Raw genomic sequence first — 17,538 nt, 5'->3', positions numbered from 1 at the left:
AAAAAAAAAAAAAAAAAAAAAAAAAAAGAAAGAAAGAAAAAAATAGCGACCGCCCGATCCCGCGCAAATTATTTCGGAGATTGCCTTTTTTAAATGCAATACATAGTGTGAATAAAAAAGAGGAGAGGCTCGATACCATGGTCGCCGGTTATTATCTCCTCGCAAATTATACCTGGGCTCGGAGCGGCGAGAATTTCCGTCCCGGCTACAATAAACCGAGTTACCCTTCATCCCTTCCCCCTCCACCTCCCTCCACCCTCCCTTCCCCCTTTTTATCTATCCATCTCACCCTCCTGCGCCATACTTATTTTCAACCCGTGCAACTTCTCGATAGGCTCGAGCCTTATTTACTTTGGCCACCGTGTACAGCGTGCACGTTAGACAACACTTATTACTCTCCCCTCCTTTTGCTGTCCGTGTAACGGAATCGTATAATGCTCCTCCCTCGTGTTCACGCTCGCGATACCGGGCTAATTTAATGTTTCGGGAATCAGGATCGCGGTTGTAACGAGAGATCGGTATCAAGTAAGCGTGGAGCATCCGAGGATGCTAATTATAATTTGTTGTCGTGGAATATTATCTGTGCGCAGACCGTGTTACAATTAATACGTACAATCCTTGCTTGTTCGAGGGGATGGGATTAGATGCGAGTGAGTGTCGAGTGATTTGTGTTTGGTGGAATTGAGGTGATGTTTGTTATTAGATCTTTTTTCCCTTTTTCTTTTTTCTTTTTGTTTTTTTTTTTTTTTTTTTGTTTTTTTTTTTTTTTTTTTGTTTTTTTTTTTTTTTTTTTGATACGTGAGAAAGGAATCGATGCGTTTGATTGGAAGAACAAATTTTTCTAAAAATATTGAACGTTGTTACGGCAATTGTATCCTTCTTTTTCTTTTTTTCGACAGTTTTTATTTTATAAAATAAAATCGTGAAAGTGACGGATAAAATGAAAGTTTCACAGGCTGGATGAAATCGATCGGGAGTCTTTGCATTCTCAAATGTGTATCTTAATAATTCTGTTAAATATTTTCATCCAGTTCATCATCAATAGAATAAAAGAAAAAAGTATTGCAAAGAATGTGCATTGAAATTCTTAGAGAAGATTATTAATGCGCGATAAATTGCTGGAAGTAAGCATTTTATGGAAGTATTAAATATGTATTAAAGATAAGAACTTTTTAAAGTTGTTTAAAAGTGGCAAATTGAAATATAAAATGAAATATTGATGAGTGGGATTAAAAAGTTTAACGGAAGATTTTTTATAGTAGAATAGAAAATTTTAATATTACGAAATATATATAGAAAAAAAAAAATAACTAAAACTAAAATGTACATTCATTTTAAATATATTGTTGATTCTAGAGAGATATATTGAAATGTTACTTATGTATCGAATATTTTATCAGCACGGCGTATTTATGTCGAAATAAAAAAGATATAACAAGTATATACGAATAAACAGAAAAGTATAAAGTAACAGGAAGCAGTAGTAGGTAATAAAGAGTGATATATTACAGATAGAAGTTAGAATGAAATGTAATGAGCGTGCATAAAACTCATGATAGCAGACTATAAACCGCGTGGTGCAATGCATTCAACATGCCTTGTACGACCAGTATTTCTTGAAATTGTAAATTATTTCGTGGAACAAATAATCTTATTACCTGAAATAATCTTATTATTATCGAGAAAAAAATTATCCCATCTGATATGAAAATTGATAAACTCCTGTATATTCTTCTATGCGAGAATCGTACATACCAATTTACACGAGTACTATAATTTACAGTGTAATAACTATCAATTTTCCTACAGTAATACAGTATTATTATTGGTCAGACGTAAAAGACGAAAGTTTTATTGTTTTTTATTACTTATTACGTAGCATTGCGCAATTATAATTATATTAGAAACGAAGATAATTATTACGTAAAAGTACAATTTATAATAATTGTTCGTATTTAATTTTCAGACTCCATTATTTCTAATTTTAAAACTTATGAAAATATATTGATTGAATATTTTCAATCATATTTCTTTTAGTTGATTCGTTAAATAAATGTAACGTTATCCATTATATTTATATAATGATATCAATATTACAATATTTAAAAATTATAATGCGAATTTTTATATACGACAATAAAAATATTTAAAATTTTTATTAACTGAATAAACCTTCGTGCATCATTCGTTTATATTCATTATCAATAAGAATTATACCGTTATCCTGTACATTAAAATGATTTAAAAATTGAATAAATATTGATATGATCGTTGTCATTAATTACACCAGCCGCAGTAAATTTAATTTGCACGATAAATCTTCGGGAAATTATAGATTGTATTAAATTATTTTCATCTACTGTGGCACGTTTTATAAATTAGTTTACTTTCTCAGGTTGAAATACGTATTGTGGAACGTTTGTTGCGAAAATATACGACTGTTATACATTTTAAGCATTTACATTCAGGATAATGCCTGTTTTATTATTCATTCGGTTTTATATTCGTTGGAATGTTTAATTTTAACCAGTCGTAACTTTGCCCTTCTTCGTAGTGTCAGTTCACATTTCCACTCAATTGTGGAAAGAAATAGAAATAATTTCAGGGAAAGATATTGAATTGGGAAAGATCGATGAAACGAACTGTCAGAATATATTGAAATCAATTCTGGAATAGATTCGTCTTATTTACTGGTTCCAGATAACTAAATAGATCCGATTAATTGGATCAGTTCTGAACACAATGCATAGTTACAGATTAAACTTTAATAATTGAATTGCTTCTTCTCGTTTGTTCCAAAAGATCTATAGTACGAATACTTTGGTAAATTACTAGTGGTTCTATAGATATATCCTTCTCTCAATTATATCAAGACGTATTTCAGAAGTTGCTAAAATTGGAAGCCAGATTACATCGATATATTTTATTCAAAGTTTAATGAATATTCGATTTACGATATCTTCTAACTTATTTATTTTCGATCTCTTTTATTTTTCTTTACGCACAAATAACGCAGTTGATCTATTTTTCCTTATTTTCAACATCAAAATATATCCAGATAATAATTCTAGATTGATTAAATATAAAGCTCTTCGATTCATAAAATTACTTGAAATTGCTGGTGACATTATAAATGAACGTCAATCTTCATTACATTATTAGACACTTTATCTAATTATATTAAATTTTCTGAACTTAAGATTTCGATAAAATTTTCCATGTAAACATTTGAAAAGATATTAATATTCATAATCACATTACGGAATTTTTGAGAATAGTTAAAGCTTAATTAACAAAAATATGATTTTATTCTTCAGAAAAAAATCAGACAAATGTTAAAATAAAATGTAAAATTAAATTTTTAAACGAAAGATCTCTCGATTCTTTCGTGTTCGCGCGTAAATTAATGGGAAAGTAATTCAACGTGACTATCGGAAATATATATATATATTTCTCTCAAAATAGATCCGATGCTTGCAATAAAATAATAATCCTTGCCAGTGTAATTTCATCGGATCAGAATATCAGATGAGAATCTTTACATAGAGCAATGATACGTCGAAATTCTATCGTCATGGACGTGTTAAGAGCAACACTATAATCGCGTGTAAATCGTCTTTGTATAGTTGGGACACCTGTATGCGCATACATACACACGCACCTGTGTACACGCAGGTGCACCATTATACATCACCATAGAATTGTCGAGACGATCGATAAGCCTGTAACGAGACATAACCTAAGTTATCGGGAGACTTTGGCCATGCACCGTTGGTAATCGTTGATCCGAGAGAATGTACACGGATACACGCACATGCATAAATGGTTGATCTATCAAATGAGCCCGTCTTTGGCAATCAGACATTGTTTCTTACTCCACGTGTCGTGTAAAATTGTTTAAACGTTCCATAATAATATATATCACGAAATATCAAATTGCTTTAAATTTTAAGTACAATAAATTTCGTTTCGAGATAATTTTGATAATCGATAATTATGAAACTAAGATAAAAGACCAAGATGAATGGCTTGCAGATTTTTTATTCTTTGATAATTAATAAAAATATATTTGATGAATAAATTAACATTTATTGAAATAGGAATTATTTTAATATTTATTGTATCATGTGAAGATATATTATGTTATATATGTATACAGAATGTCTCATTTTAATCTCTTTGAGAAAAAGTGGGATTTCAAGAAGATCATATTTGGCAAAAGTTCCACTAATAAAAATTTCAACAATCAACTCAAGAACGTGTCACTAACTTTTTTGACTAACGCTAGAAAGTAACACCATTTTCGAAAATAAACATTTAACAAACATCTTAGCAATCTTACAACTTTTGTTTAAAATATTTTTTTCATACTTCTTCATATTTTCCAAAATCTGTCCGAGTGGGTTAAAGCAAAACACTCTGTATATTGTTTCTAATATCTGAAAGAGGCTCGAACATTGTCGAACGTGTTCAGTTTCGTAACTCTTGAATAGATATGCAATCCCTAGATAGAATTCGAGCCCTTTACAATTCTAGTACCTATGAATTACATTATAACTATCTTGTACCTAACAAGATTATATTTCAAGATTAGACCAGTTAACAGAATTCGAGCGTATCATTTACATTAGTGTGAATAAATGCGAACAACGGACACTAAACGCTAAATTAAACTAAACGGACAGAGAAAATATCGTTGCATAAAAATAAAAACAAATGTGTTTCTCGTTCGTATCGTTCTCCATATTTCTCGATATTTAAAGTTAAAACGTTTTTTTTTTAATTACAATGACGATAGAATCGATTAAAATTCGAACGATTCTCAATCAGAAATGAACAACTAACAACGTTTCCATTGTAATAAGGATTAAATTCCCATTCTGTGACCATCGAATACGCCAAGTGACTATGAATGGAGGCGATAAATATTTCAAGATATTGATTCTCCGCATTGACAATGGCAGCACATGATTACAGAAATATTAATTTCAAACAAAATCGAAATTAAACCGTCTAAAATAGATCATCCAATGAAAAAAACAATCCACAAGAATCTTTTCTTTCTTTCTTTCTTTTTTTTTTTTTAATTAATATTAATAACACGGATTCTCACTCACACTTGTAAATATTTTTGATGAAAAGTTTTTTTCTAATGTTCGTAATAAGCTCGACTCGAGCAGAAAATTCAGAAGCTATCTTCCTCTATTTAAACCGCAAAATTATACATAGTCAAATTCCATGAGCCAAATTGTTCTTTGAGCAACAATGTTTACAGACACTTGCAGAACTTTGTTCCTTGGTACTCATTTGAAATGGATGACAAGAAGCATTGTTTTCCCCCTTTTGCAAACGCGAAGGAGGCACGGATATTTGTTTACAAACAGTTGTTTGCAAACATAACTGCAAACTGTTTTGGAAAAACATTGGAAAACATTTCGGAAACAAGAGAAACATCATTTGCATATTTACATTGGCAAGCAAAGTTTTCTGAAAATATTTCCAAGTGTACGCTTCGCTTTACACGCAGACACTCCATAATGCATACGAGTCCATCAGTTTTAAATAAGTTTTAATCCTGAATTTATTTATTAGTCCACATTTTTTAAGAGGTTCCCTAAACTTTTCGAATTTATTTTTTTATCCTTTCCCATCAGTGGTAAGCAACTTTAAAAATAAAAAGTTAAGAAACTTAATATCCATTGTTCCTTCTTGAATAATCACGGTGCTGCACCTTTTTAAGAGATTTTTCGTAACGTGTATTTAACAATTTTTCGTTTAAACACATTCCTCGTTAGGGAAACCGTTTTAAATATCTAGAATCCTCGTTGATCGAATTATCAATAGAATCGCGTTTCCTCGAAGATATTTTTCAGCGCAATGGCGTGCATCGTTAATTCGTGACTCGGTCCTCCACGTGAAATGGAATGCGGAAGGGACGTTATTAAATTCTTCACGCGCAAGTGGCCAAACAAACGAGATTAATGCTTTATTCGATTTCGTAGAAAATAAATAACGCCCGTCTCGCTCGCTCTTGAGCGAGATAAATTTTTCAAAAATTCACAATTTTCCACAACAGGTGTTATTTGTTTCCTTCGACGATCGAAGGATGTACGATCACACGTGTCGATGATGCACGAGCAGAGATAAAATTGTAAATTTGCGATCTATTTAGATCTGCGTGGAATTTAGGTAGATTCAGTTGGTACGCTTGTTTCAATGAATCTGGATTAATATATTATTATTTTATCTCACGAGAGATAAAAATTGTAATAAACTCGTAACGCAATTGTATCGTGAGCAATCGGGTATATTATTTTTCTTTTTCTTTTTCGAACGATATCTCATTATCGAGTCTGATCAGCGTTAATCGTTCTTTTTTTCCAGCGTTCCAATAATATTTATTTACAAAATTTTAATATACCGTGTATATGATACAATTGCATTAATATAAATTGTATGTTTGTAATATTCGATATTATGCGGTTTATATAGGTTCGTTCGTTTCACGATGTTTTTGAAATACGATTTTAACACTATTGGTTGAAGAATATTTTAAATGCATATTTTTACCGATTAAAATTTTACAACGTGTGAAATATTTCGGTTTAAACGAATTTATTACATTATTATTAAAATTTATATTAAAATTTCATTTATATTTAAATATCATCCTTGATCATCTGTGATCGTCTTTAAAAATTATATAACAATGCACGCATTGAAAATACGGACGCTTAGGCCATAATGAATTAGTTTCTGGACTCTATCGTGGTGAAACGTTACCTTTCTAATTCTTTCTCCACTAAGATTTTCAAATGAAAATTCTTTGCGAGTTTTATTTTATCTCTGAACCGGTGTTCTCTGAGGCGAGTTCAAAAGACCACGGAAAGGAACAATTAAAACTTTAGGTTAAAATAGCATCGCCGTCAACGTCACTTGAGCAAACTGAATTCTTCGGAAGGCGAGAAAACTTTTCCCTGGCCGTAACAACACGACACGTTTAAAACAAAAACTTTACACGATGATTTAAAATACTCGACTTACTTTTAAACAAAAATTTAGATCTAATGTATTCCTAACTTTCGGTTTGAAAAATTGCGCTTCCTTGCGAATGCATTAAAAGACAATGCAAAAAAAATTCTTTTCTTCGTGTAATCCCGACGTTTGAAACAAAATTTCAATCTTGAATTAACTTTCATATCTTAAAAAATGATAAAATTTCGGAAACGAATTTTTCGAACGGAAAGAAAGAAAAAGAGAAAAATTATTTCGAAAAGTTAACGATTAGAGATACGTTGGAAGGGCAGAGACGAATCGTGGCTCGCTCTAGCGTGACTTTCATAAAGCGAGGAAAAAGGATAGCGGCCGCGAAGCCTTAGAAAATTTGCCCCGTAACGAAGCTTTGTGCCGATCCAATCGTCGGTTCCACCGTGTGCAATTTTTCCCTGGCCATCGTATCTAGCCTGTGCCCGCCTCGGCGGACTAGTCGAAAATGTAATCGTCTTTCCACGGCCGCTTAATTCGCCGGTCGGGTTGTCCGCAATGCAGAGAAAAAAACAAGAGGGAGGACAGGGAACCTACGGGATCCGATTCGATCGGATTCTGCATTACCGCGTACACGTGTGAACCCTCTGTCTCGTTTCAGTGTTCTCCAACTTCTCTTCACTCGTGAACCTTCTGATACAATAACTTGTAATTTTTTTTCATTTTTCCTTACTTTCGATCATCGAAAATGACGAAGAATAATTTTTGATGATCAATTCTTTGTAATTTCATTCTCGAATTCGTATTTGAATTAAACAGCGAAAGAATCAATTTCTAGTATTACTGTAAAACGAATAAACGTTGAAAGTAATTAATTAAAAACGAGATGAAGATGATATTCCAGAAAATATCTTACAACCCTCTTGTTACATCTCTTTTCAATAAATATTTTAGGGTAAAACGCTGAAAAGTTCCAAAGCCAAATAATTCTGAGCTTCGATTAACTCTCGATATTTTTTACTCCCAGATTCGTCTTTCAATTCAGTGATGAAAAACCGTGATATAATCCTCATAAGATTGAGAATCACTGTTTTTGCCCGTTTCGTTTTCGCCGTTTTCGAAATTTTTTTCGCGTAAATTAATCGAACCGTAACCTCCGCTTCTCTTTTCTTCCTATTCACGTGGCTCGATCCTTTTCCTTCTTTCTTTCTTTCTTTCTTTTTTCGATATATTTTTAACCAACGATCGAGGGATCGCCACTTTCGAAGCACGAGGTTACGATTTGTCGAGTCTGGGACACGAAACGGTTGGAAAAAGCACACCATCCCCCGACATCCATTGATTCTCCTCCAGTCGAATTCAATAGAGTGGCCGCGGGAGTCGTGGTCGGTCCTCTCTGTATTCAGGGGAAGGTTGGCAATTGTTTGCGGGAATTTTCGTGCCCTCCACCACGAAGAAATAGTGTCGCGCGCGTTTCGAAATTTTGCACGTGTCGTTGCCATGTTTTCACGCCACCCGCCACGCCACAACGGTCGGCCGCGATGCACGGCTCTCTCACGTGACGTTCTATTTTTACTCGATTGCTCGATGATGAAACTTTGCTTCGAATTCGATGGATTCGATCGTATCGAGATTTTATGGCGTTTCGAAACCAAATTCCCTTTTTTCCCCTTTTTCATGTATTTTTCGGCGTATGACGAGACACGCGATTTATTTCAACTCTCCCCCTCGATACGCGTTTCAAGAGATACGTTGTGAAGATATTCCTTCGTCCTGTTTTCAGTAATCGAAGAGGAAAATGTTGCGCAAAGCCGAGGAAAGCAGTGGGAGGAAAATGTGGAAAGTCTTCTTAACGACGAGCCAGGTAAAAAAATATCTCGATGCAATTTCCTAATGAAATTGTTGAATGTGTAGCTTCAACGTGTATTTCTTTAGACGACGAGGACGATGACGAAGAAAGGGAGGCGGAGCCATATTCTACGGTGGTGGAAACCGATTTCAAGTTCTCCGATTTCGTCCACAGGTATAATACTAATAATTAACAAACGCAAACGGATATTAATCGTTGTTTGAACAACTTTTTTCCAAGATTCGCCAATGTGAAGATCGTGAGAGCAATGCTGATCCTCCTGCAACAATTTGACAAGAACACGGACGAGGTGAATCATTACGTGAACAAGATGCTTCATCGGATAGCGTGGGACTGCAAGATGCCAGGAATGATGTTCCAAGCGTCCATGTTCCGAGTTTTCCAAAGAATCCTCGAGTCCAAGCATCGCGGTCACAAGGTTGGAAAATTTCTACGATTACTTGCTACGATACAAAATATTTTCCAACGATTTTCCAATGATACTTCACCATCAGAGGATGCTGTTTTCCTCTTCTTAACTCGGCGAAAACTTGGTCCTCGGTTATTTACATTTCTTTCTGCGCGCCGTTCAACAGCCGCCGGAAGAAGCGCGGTCGCAGAGCCCCGATCCAAGAGATGTTTTCCCCCTTTTTACAGGAACTGCAAAAGTTCGCGGTCTTCATAATCCGCCGTTTCATCGAAGTCGCGCAGAAGAACCGGAAAGCGTACATGGAGCTGCTCTTCTGGAAGACCACTCGTGACGCGACCGAGGTCGTCGAGGGTTACAACGCGGAAACGGATAACAAGAAAGTTTCGCGCAACCTCTGGACCGAAACCCAAGAGGACGAGTTACGCACTCTCTTTATGGAACATCAGACTAACAAGTATCCCCAAGGTACGTTGCCTCTCCTCTCGACCTTGCCTCTCTCGCTAAATCCTATGATTTACGGGGCTTCTTTTAACCCGCAACTTCTCCTCGATATTTTTCAATTTGTCGGATCCGCTTGAGCGCGCCGGATTAACGTTTAAATGCATTTCTTAACTTGCATCTAAGGTTTGCTTGATCCTTGCTTTGCGACCATTGAACGAAACTTTTTCGTTAAATTTAGGAAAATTTTTATTTTCCGAAAATATTCAAAAAAAAATATTTAGGTCATTCTAAATGTAACAGTTGAATACGTTTGAAAGAAAATTGTCAAATATTGGAGAATGAAAATTTGAAAAGTCTCGTTTATACGCGATGTTTCATACAATTTGTATAAAATCTAGTTAATAATATAATCAACATGGCTGGAAAATTGAGAAAACTAGGACATATTTATTAAAAAAAAAATTTACCAGTTATTGTCAGGATGGAATTCTTTTAACCTACGATCTTTGATATTATGAAATTGGTAGATACTAGAGAATCGAATCGATAATATCAAATTACTGGTAACAACGTCTTCATTTATCAGCTAACCCAATCACGTATCCCTGCGATGGTCCAGTTATCCTTTTCTTTTCTACGATTCAATTCGGGGGATAATATTGATTGAATATAAATAGCACGTTCGTTGAAATACTTTAGCCATAACTATTAAAGATAATTTTTTTCTAAGTCTATATATATATATATATTTTTTTTAGATGTCATCGATTGGATACTTGAGAATATTAACCAAGAACGAACACGTCGTGGCATCATAAAGAAATTGAAAGAGATGTCTCTGATTATCAATTCTAAGGTAAGTCATTTTTTTCTCCTTTTTTTCTGGTAATATAAGAAAAATTGAACGATCTTAAATAGATTTATTATATTTTTTAAAGAAGTAAATTATCTGTTTTATTATTGTCTTACATATTGCAATTTTCCGCTGTCTTTGCCAGATTTCTCTTCGAACTAAATCGAAGAAGGGTGGAAAGTTGCAGAGCTATCAAAAAGAGTCGACTACAAAAAAATATATATATATATGTATTTGTTATACTTGGTGGAGATTATTTTCCTCGATGATGTATGGACTATATGAGGCTGACACTCCCTACGAGTGGGTCCTCAAGCTGATATATACGAGTATCAGCGTATCTGCTAACTTTCATCTTTCCGCACAACTTTATTTTCAAAAAATTATGATCCAAGCATTTATCCTTATCATCTTCGGCGAAAAGTTTTTTTTTTTTTCACTCCAAATTTTAAAATTACATCTTCTTCTACTACGATGTATTACATTATACGTATTACATCGAATCGATCGGACGTATGCAACGTATCCACCCTTTCCAAAAAAATATTCGACTGAAAAAAAATGTTAAACCGTAGTATCCCACGATTTTCCACGATTCGAAATAATAACCGTAGTGAGGAAATGATTTTTCAACAATGAAGCCACTCAATGACGCATAGCCTCGTTTTATTAAATCCCTCGAACGATCGTTCGAATCGACTGCGATTTTTCGATCGAAAAAGAAAAAAAAAAAAAAACTTTTTCAAATCGCATCCTCTTCTTTCATTTGAAACAATAATGAAACATCGCACTGTCCCAAATAAACAAACGATCTTCCTAAACAACGAAGCCACTCAATGCCTCGTTATCCCTCGAACGATCGTTCGTATCAATCGAACGATACGCGACCAACCCACCCTTCCCAAGAAATATCGGATCGAACGGTCGACGATCCAGCTTCAATCCTTCCCCTCTTCCTCCCTCCTCCCCTGGCAGGGGGATCGATGATTTATCGAGGAGCAGGAGAGAACGGGTAAGGGTAGACGAGCCTTTGAAAATAAGTTTCTGGACTGGCTGGTCGGTGACATGGTGAACATATGCAAAAAAATGGAGACGGAGAATTGCTAGTAGGAACTGTAAATTCTCGGGAGACAATTCTTCCACGAAGGAAGGATCTTTCTCCTTTTCTCCTTCTTCTCCTTTAGAACGAGATCTTCCCCCCCCATGTTCCTGTTCCTGGATCACGACTTCCGCTGTGCCAGCAAGACTTCTTCCCTCCCCCTGTTTCTCTTCCCTTCGTGCCAACCAACGGGGATGGATGTATCTCAAGATTTTCTCCCCGTCAAGTGTTCCTTTTCCGTGGTGTTCCTCCGGCGCACTGAGAAAAGCTATCGCTTTGTTTGCGCTTTGCCTTTTCCAACAACCCTGTGAAGATTTTCGGGCGGAATCCTAGACGCATAAATAGAAGGGAGGCGGCTTTCCTTAACTTTGAATAGGGGCCGTTCGTATCGTCTCGGTTCCCGCCCTATTGGAATCGGTTCAAAAGTTGACAATTAATCTCGTCCAAAGTATAGTTGTTCCTTATCGAAATTCCGGGAAGGGGGGGAACGAAATTTATGGGGGAAGCGTACAATCGTTGGCAAAAATCTTCTTCCAGTGAGAAAAATCTAATTTCAATGATTTGATGCGCGTAGAACGTTCGAGATTTTTCTCGTATCGATCTCGCATTGCGGGTATAATAAAATTCGATATAAGTTTAGCTTGTATTATTACGAAGTTATACTTTGAAAAAAAAAGTTTAAGGGTTGATTTGTTCGGTCTCTCGAACTGAAGTATTCCAACAACAAAGATTGTACAATAATTTAAACGAGAAATGGAGCATTACTTTCCCCTCTTAACGCCACCACTGCCATTGGTAAAAACAATTTAACGATATTATTCTTTGACGGGAAGTCGTACGCCGGCGTCTTGAAAACGCGGCAATAAATTTTTCCTTTCCTCTCTTCAAATCGTGGGGGCAATATTAAAGTTTCCGTTCACGAGTTTCCATCGTGGTTTATTCGTTCAAGCGCGTTATTTCCCCTGCCGCGTCCCCTCACCCCTTTCTTAACCCTCGAGGAACTATCGCTTTGTTTGCCTTTTGCCCTGCGAGACACGTATAAACATTTATATCGAGCGCGAGAGTAAGGCGAGGCACGCGCTGCGTGAGCTTAACACCCTCCTTTCGAAAATTTATTGCGAGGAAACGACGGGAAACTATCGAAACCGGTAGCGAATAATTTTTTTCTTTTTTCTTTTTTTTTTATCATTCTTTTACAATCGATCCTTTGTGTATTGAAAGAATTGCATTTTGGGTGTAAGCGAAAACAACACGGTGATATATAGAGATAAGAAATTCTGGAACTCGATGAAAAAGAGGCAAATATTACGTTTACATTGACGTTGACGAATGTTTTTGTTTTATGAATTGACCGTGAAAACGTATATTTCTTTTTTCTCATTTTTAATTTTCTTTTGTCGAGAAAAGAGAAATTATATAAAAAAAAGTAGTATTTAGTTTTTGAGGAGGAAGAAGAAAAGATTGTTGCATCATTAATCTTATATATTGCCTAAAGAAAAAAATTTATGATACAAAAATATTTAAAAAACAATTGTACTTTTTCTATAAATAGTGAATAGAAAGTACCATGATGAAGTCGCATTCTAAGATGAGAAAATTCTGAACAAACGATTATAATTTTTCGATTCGATGTTTATTTCCTCCCTAATTTTATTAACGACGTAAAATATAAATTTGCAATTATTTTGTATCTGCAAAAATATGATTGTTAATAGATGTTCTTAGTACATCAATTCTTCAAGTGTATTTGTAACCGGTTGAAAAAAGGAAAAGATGAAAGAGCATGGAAAAACGAATTTTTACTCGTTTAAAAATGCGATACATTCAGAATCATCCTATTCGATGAATAAGAAATACACACATATACACACGCATTGTGCGAATTTTCCGTACAATAAACGAGAGAAAAAGGGAGAAGGGGAATTGCATGACTACCACCTCGCTACTAAATCATTTCAATAAAATCGAGAACCAGTGGCAAAGGGATAACGTTTCATTTTCAACCAGCGCAACAATGGCTATAGAGAAGATTATTAGATGGTAAAAATGGGGTAGCAAGGAATTAAGAAGAGTGAGAAGCACAGTGAGAAAGCGAGAAGCGATTTCAATGAGTTTTGTTATACTGATATTCGCTCCCTCCCCTTCCCCCCTCCACCCTCCTTCGCGCGTGTCCTACTCGCTTTTGAATAATCCTTTATGCGACAACTTTTCAGACTAGTTACAATACGATTTTAAACAAAAACCTTTTGAAACAAGTGACTACCGTTTCATGTATTATGTATTACATAGAACCGGAAAACCAGAATTTTCCAGAGCTTCAAAAAGTGCGAATGTAACGTGGTGAAACTTTGAAGAAAATTTACATGAAAATGTAGCCCGAAATGAGATCCACCATTCGCATGGACGTTAAATTTCATACGTAACACACTTTTAAGCGTGTTCCTCGTTAATCGAATAACGCGGTGAAAAAGTAGGAGAGAGGGGAGGAATGAATATCGTAATTATTTATTCTACTACGTAGTGGAGTTACATTTTTCTTTTTTTTTTTTTTTTTTTTTTTTCATCATCGTTATTCGAACTATACGTAGCCAAAGATCGATATAAAGTTATCCGATCTCGCCTGTTTAATGTTATTTCGATTAAAGATTTCAGAATCCACGAGTCTCTCCCGCTTTGTCAACGAATTTGAATAGAAATAATACCGAGGTATATACGGTACGAAAATTTATTCCAAAGCCAATAAAAATTTCTGTTTACATTCCTCGTTTTTCGATAAAGTTTCAGCCACGGATTATGTAAAACGGTGTTTTCATTTTCTAAGAATCTTAGGATTGGTTTTATTGTATAATCATCTACGAACCAGTATGCTAATTAGGAAGAATATATATTATGCATTGTATTCGATTTCCTTTCCATTACTCTTTTCAAACTTGTTCTATGAAGGTTATTTAATTTTTTTTAACTTTAAGTTTTTTTATCGAAAAGAATAAAATCTGTATAGGAAACTTTCCTTAGTAGTTTTTTTTTTTTTGAATATACTTTTCTTGTTCAATGTCTTATTACATTTATAAATTTTATAAATTAAGCGTATAAATTCGCGTACGAACCATTTCGTTTAAATCCTATTGAATTTTCTCTCTCGTCATATCCACCCGTTGTATTGTTCATTCTCGGCGAAAATTTGCGAACAATTGCACAATATTGTGGAAGTTAAAGTGTCGCAAATGTTCTGCATTTCCAGGTAATAATTATCGAGCCGAACGAAACCGTTTCTGCGGTAATGAAATTCGAAATGACGATAATACTCTTTCCACGTACGAGATATAATATCCTTTCTCCAAAGAATTATCACGTCGATAGTATTCGATAAATTCCACGTATACGTATATATATATATCACCTATATAATCCGTAAATCATGTTACAAATTCATCCCCCTATCATATTAACAAAAAATACTTTACTTTAACTTTTCGAGTTTATTTATATAAACATATTATAACTTTAACGTATTCAAATTTTCGAACGAAAAGGATTCCAAATTCTTCGAATCAACACACGATCTCACAATCTTTTGCACAATGATACGACAAAATATTAATTTTCATCGAGCAATCGATTCTTTCGAACGTGATTTCTCGGTGAAGAAAATTGGCGATTTAACCGGATCTTCCTCGTTACATACTTGTGTTTGTCGAGAAGCCATCGGACAACACCGCGGCGGAACACGTTATACCGATAATCTTGAGACATTACCTGGTCTAAGACGGGCGAGGGAGTCGGGAGCACGTGCGCCAAAAGAGAAATAGAGGGGAAAGTGGGGGAGAGCGATGGGTTAAGGCGACGATATATCCGTTAAAACGGTATTACCCCACTTGGAAATCGACGATTAATCATCAGGTGTGCGCACCCTAGGTAGGAAAGGAGGGCTGATTGCCCCCGTACCATTGATTCGGGGACGGGGACAAAGTTGGTAGTAAGGGGTGTTATTGATTTCTTGACGGATCCTTACCCATCGAGATCCCCGTGCAGCTGCCGTTTGGGAATTTAACGAGCGACTGTTTTACCACCTTGATGTATGCGCCGATCCAACGGAGGGGAAAATTTGTGCAATTACTTACACCGCTGTTAGCGTTGAGTATCGCGTTCATTCTTCATACTCGTATAATCGATTCAGCATTCACAATTCTGAAGTTGAACGTTTCGTCGAATGATATAACGATTACAATATATTTTATCCTTGAATATATACTTCATCATAATGGATATGTTTAAAAAAATATATTTGCACATTTAATAAAAATTATTCCTAAATATCAATTCTTTTTAAAGGATTTTTCTGTGACATGAATATTCGAAATGATTTTTATTCAAATTTCATTTAACACTCGCCAACAAATTTCTTCTCCAAAAGAATCCACATTCTGTCATAAAGAACTTCTCTCGAATCTTTCAATCTCGCCGCAAAAAAAAGAAAAAATCCTTTTCTCCCTCCCCAAAGAAATTAATAAACCCTGCATCGGTTTGATAAGAGCAACGTTTCGTGATCGTGAGCGGTACGAAAACAACGTAACCAGCTATTTATCGTGCAAATGAGGTTCTGGAGGAGAATGCTCGCCGTCTAATTCCTTGATCCTTAAGCCGTTGTTTCCTCGCGAGGAGATAAAGGGGAGAAAAAATAGGAGGGTCGTTTTCCGACGATTACGCCTCCCCCTTTGAAAGCTGAGGGAGGATGGGTCCTCCTTGTCGGTGGATCCTAAATGGCCGTCGCGTAGAATCGCGCGACTTGGTCGACTAAATGAACGTCAAATGAACACCCTTGGCCCGATTCAGTTTCGAGGGGCGAACGGTATCCACGCATGAAATTATTTAAATGAAACGCTTTCACGAGCGCCTAGCCCGCCCCCTTTCGTGAATTTCCTTCACTCGAATCGATAATGCATCCCATCCCTCTCTCGCTTCGTACACACAGCCTCTTGCCGATCCTCATTTGCCCGATCCTCCACGTTTCATCGTCCGCGAAATTATGATGACTCTTCGAGATTGGCACGAGACGAACGGTATCGGAGATTTGCGCGGAAGCAAAATAGAATAGAAGATAAATAGAATAGAAGGAATTCGTCGAATGATCATTGCATACGTATTGGAGCGTATCGTCGAATCGAAATGGAACGCAATTCGTTTTATGCGTTTTATTTATTTTTTAGAGAATTTATAGATAAGATAATATATTATCGAGCGTGAGATTTGAATCGTTTTTTTTTTGAAAAGAGTAGAAAGAGTTTAAGAGACGGAATTAATGCGTGTACGGAATTTTTGATTATTAAACGTCTCGTTAATATATTCGGTTGACGAGCTTTAGAGAAAGTTCGGATCTTTCGATCGCAGATCTCAGCTTTAACTGAAGTACAACATTTCTAGTAATTAATTTGATGTGAGATAAACTTTGGAGGGACTTCCCTGGAAGGAATTTGCCAGGGAATCAATAATATCCCGAGTAATTCAATCACCGCTTGCTAAGGGTGAAACGGCAATCAATCTATTTTCTGCTAATAGCTAGGTATTCACTAAGAAGCAATTAATCATCAGATTTGTAAAATTTCGTAAAAATATCGATAAAGAGATAATTTATAATAGAAAATTTTATCTTTTCAAAGTTATTTGTTATCTCTAAATAATTTAATTTTTCTTTACAATTTGAAATAATCAATATACTGTGGTTATAAAATATAATCGAATGTAAATATATATATCTACTACAATTGAACGTAAAAATATGAAATGGAAAAATGTTTGTTGCCTCGATTTCGAAGAATCATTTATACTCGACTGATTTTTATTATATTAACGAATTTGTGCTATTTTTATAGATAGTGTACTTC

General features: G+C 35.2%; 1 protein-coding gene across 2 annotated transcripts in view; it reads left to right on the top strand.

Moving 5' to 3' along the window:
- The window catches only part of LOC102677975 (protein timeless homolog), a 188,384-nt gene that overhangs the window by 164,014 nt on the left and 6,832 nt on the right, over nucleotides 1-17,538 (top strand). For both annotated transcript variants that reach the window (XM_031509928.1, XM_006614689.2), the window contains exons 16-20: nucleotides 8,768-8,848; nucleotides 8,920-9,007; nucleotides 9,074-9,272; nucleotides 9,491-9,728; nucleotides 10,463-10,560. In XM_031509928.1, coding sequence (XP_031365788.1) covers nucleotides 8,768-8,848; nucleotides 8,920-9,007; nucleotides 9,074-9,272; nucleotides 9,491-9,728; nucleotides 10,463-10,560 — 704 coding nt within the window. The remainder of the gene's footprint in view (nucleotides 1-8,767; nucleotides 8,849-8,919; nucleotides 9,008-9,073; nucleotides 9,273-9,490; nucleotides 9,729-10,462; nucleotides 10,561-17,538) is intronic.

This window comes from Apis dorsata, unplaced genomic scaffold, assembly GCF_000469605.1.
Source record: "Apis dorsata unplaced genomic scaffold, Apis dorsata 1.3 scaffold_194, whole genome shotgun sequence".
In the NCBI taxonomy this organism is placed as follows: domain Eukaryota; kingdom Metazoa; phylum Arthropoda; class Insecta; order Hymenoptera; family Apidae; genus Apis; species Apis dorsata.
The sequence above is the reverse complement of the archived record's forward strand: the minus strand, read 5'-3'. Positions and strand labels throughout refer to the sequence as shown.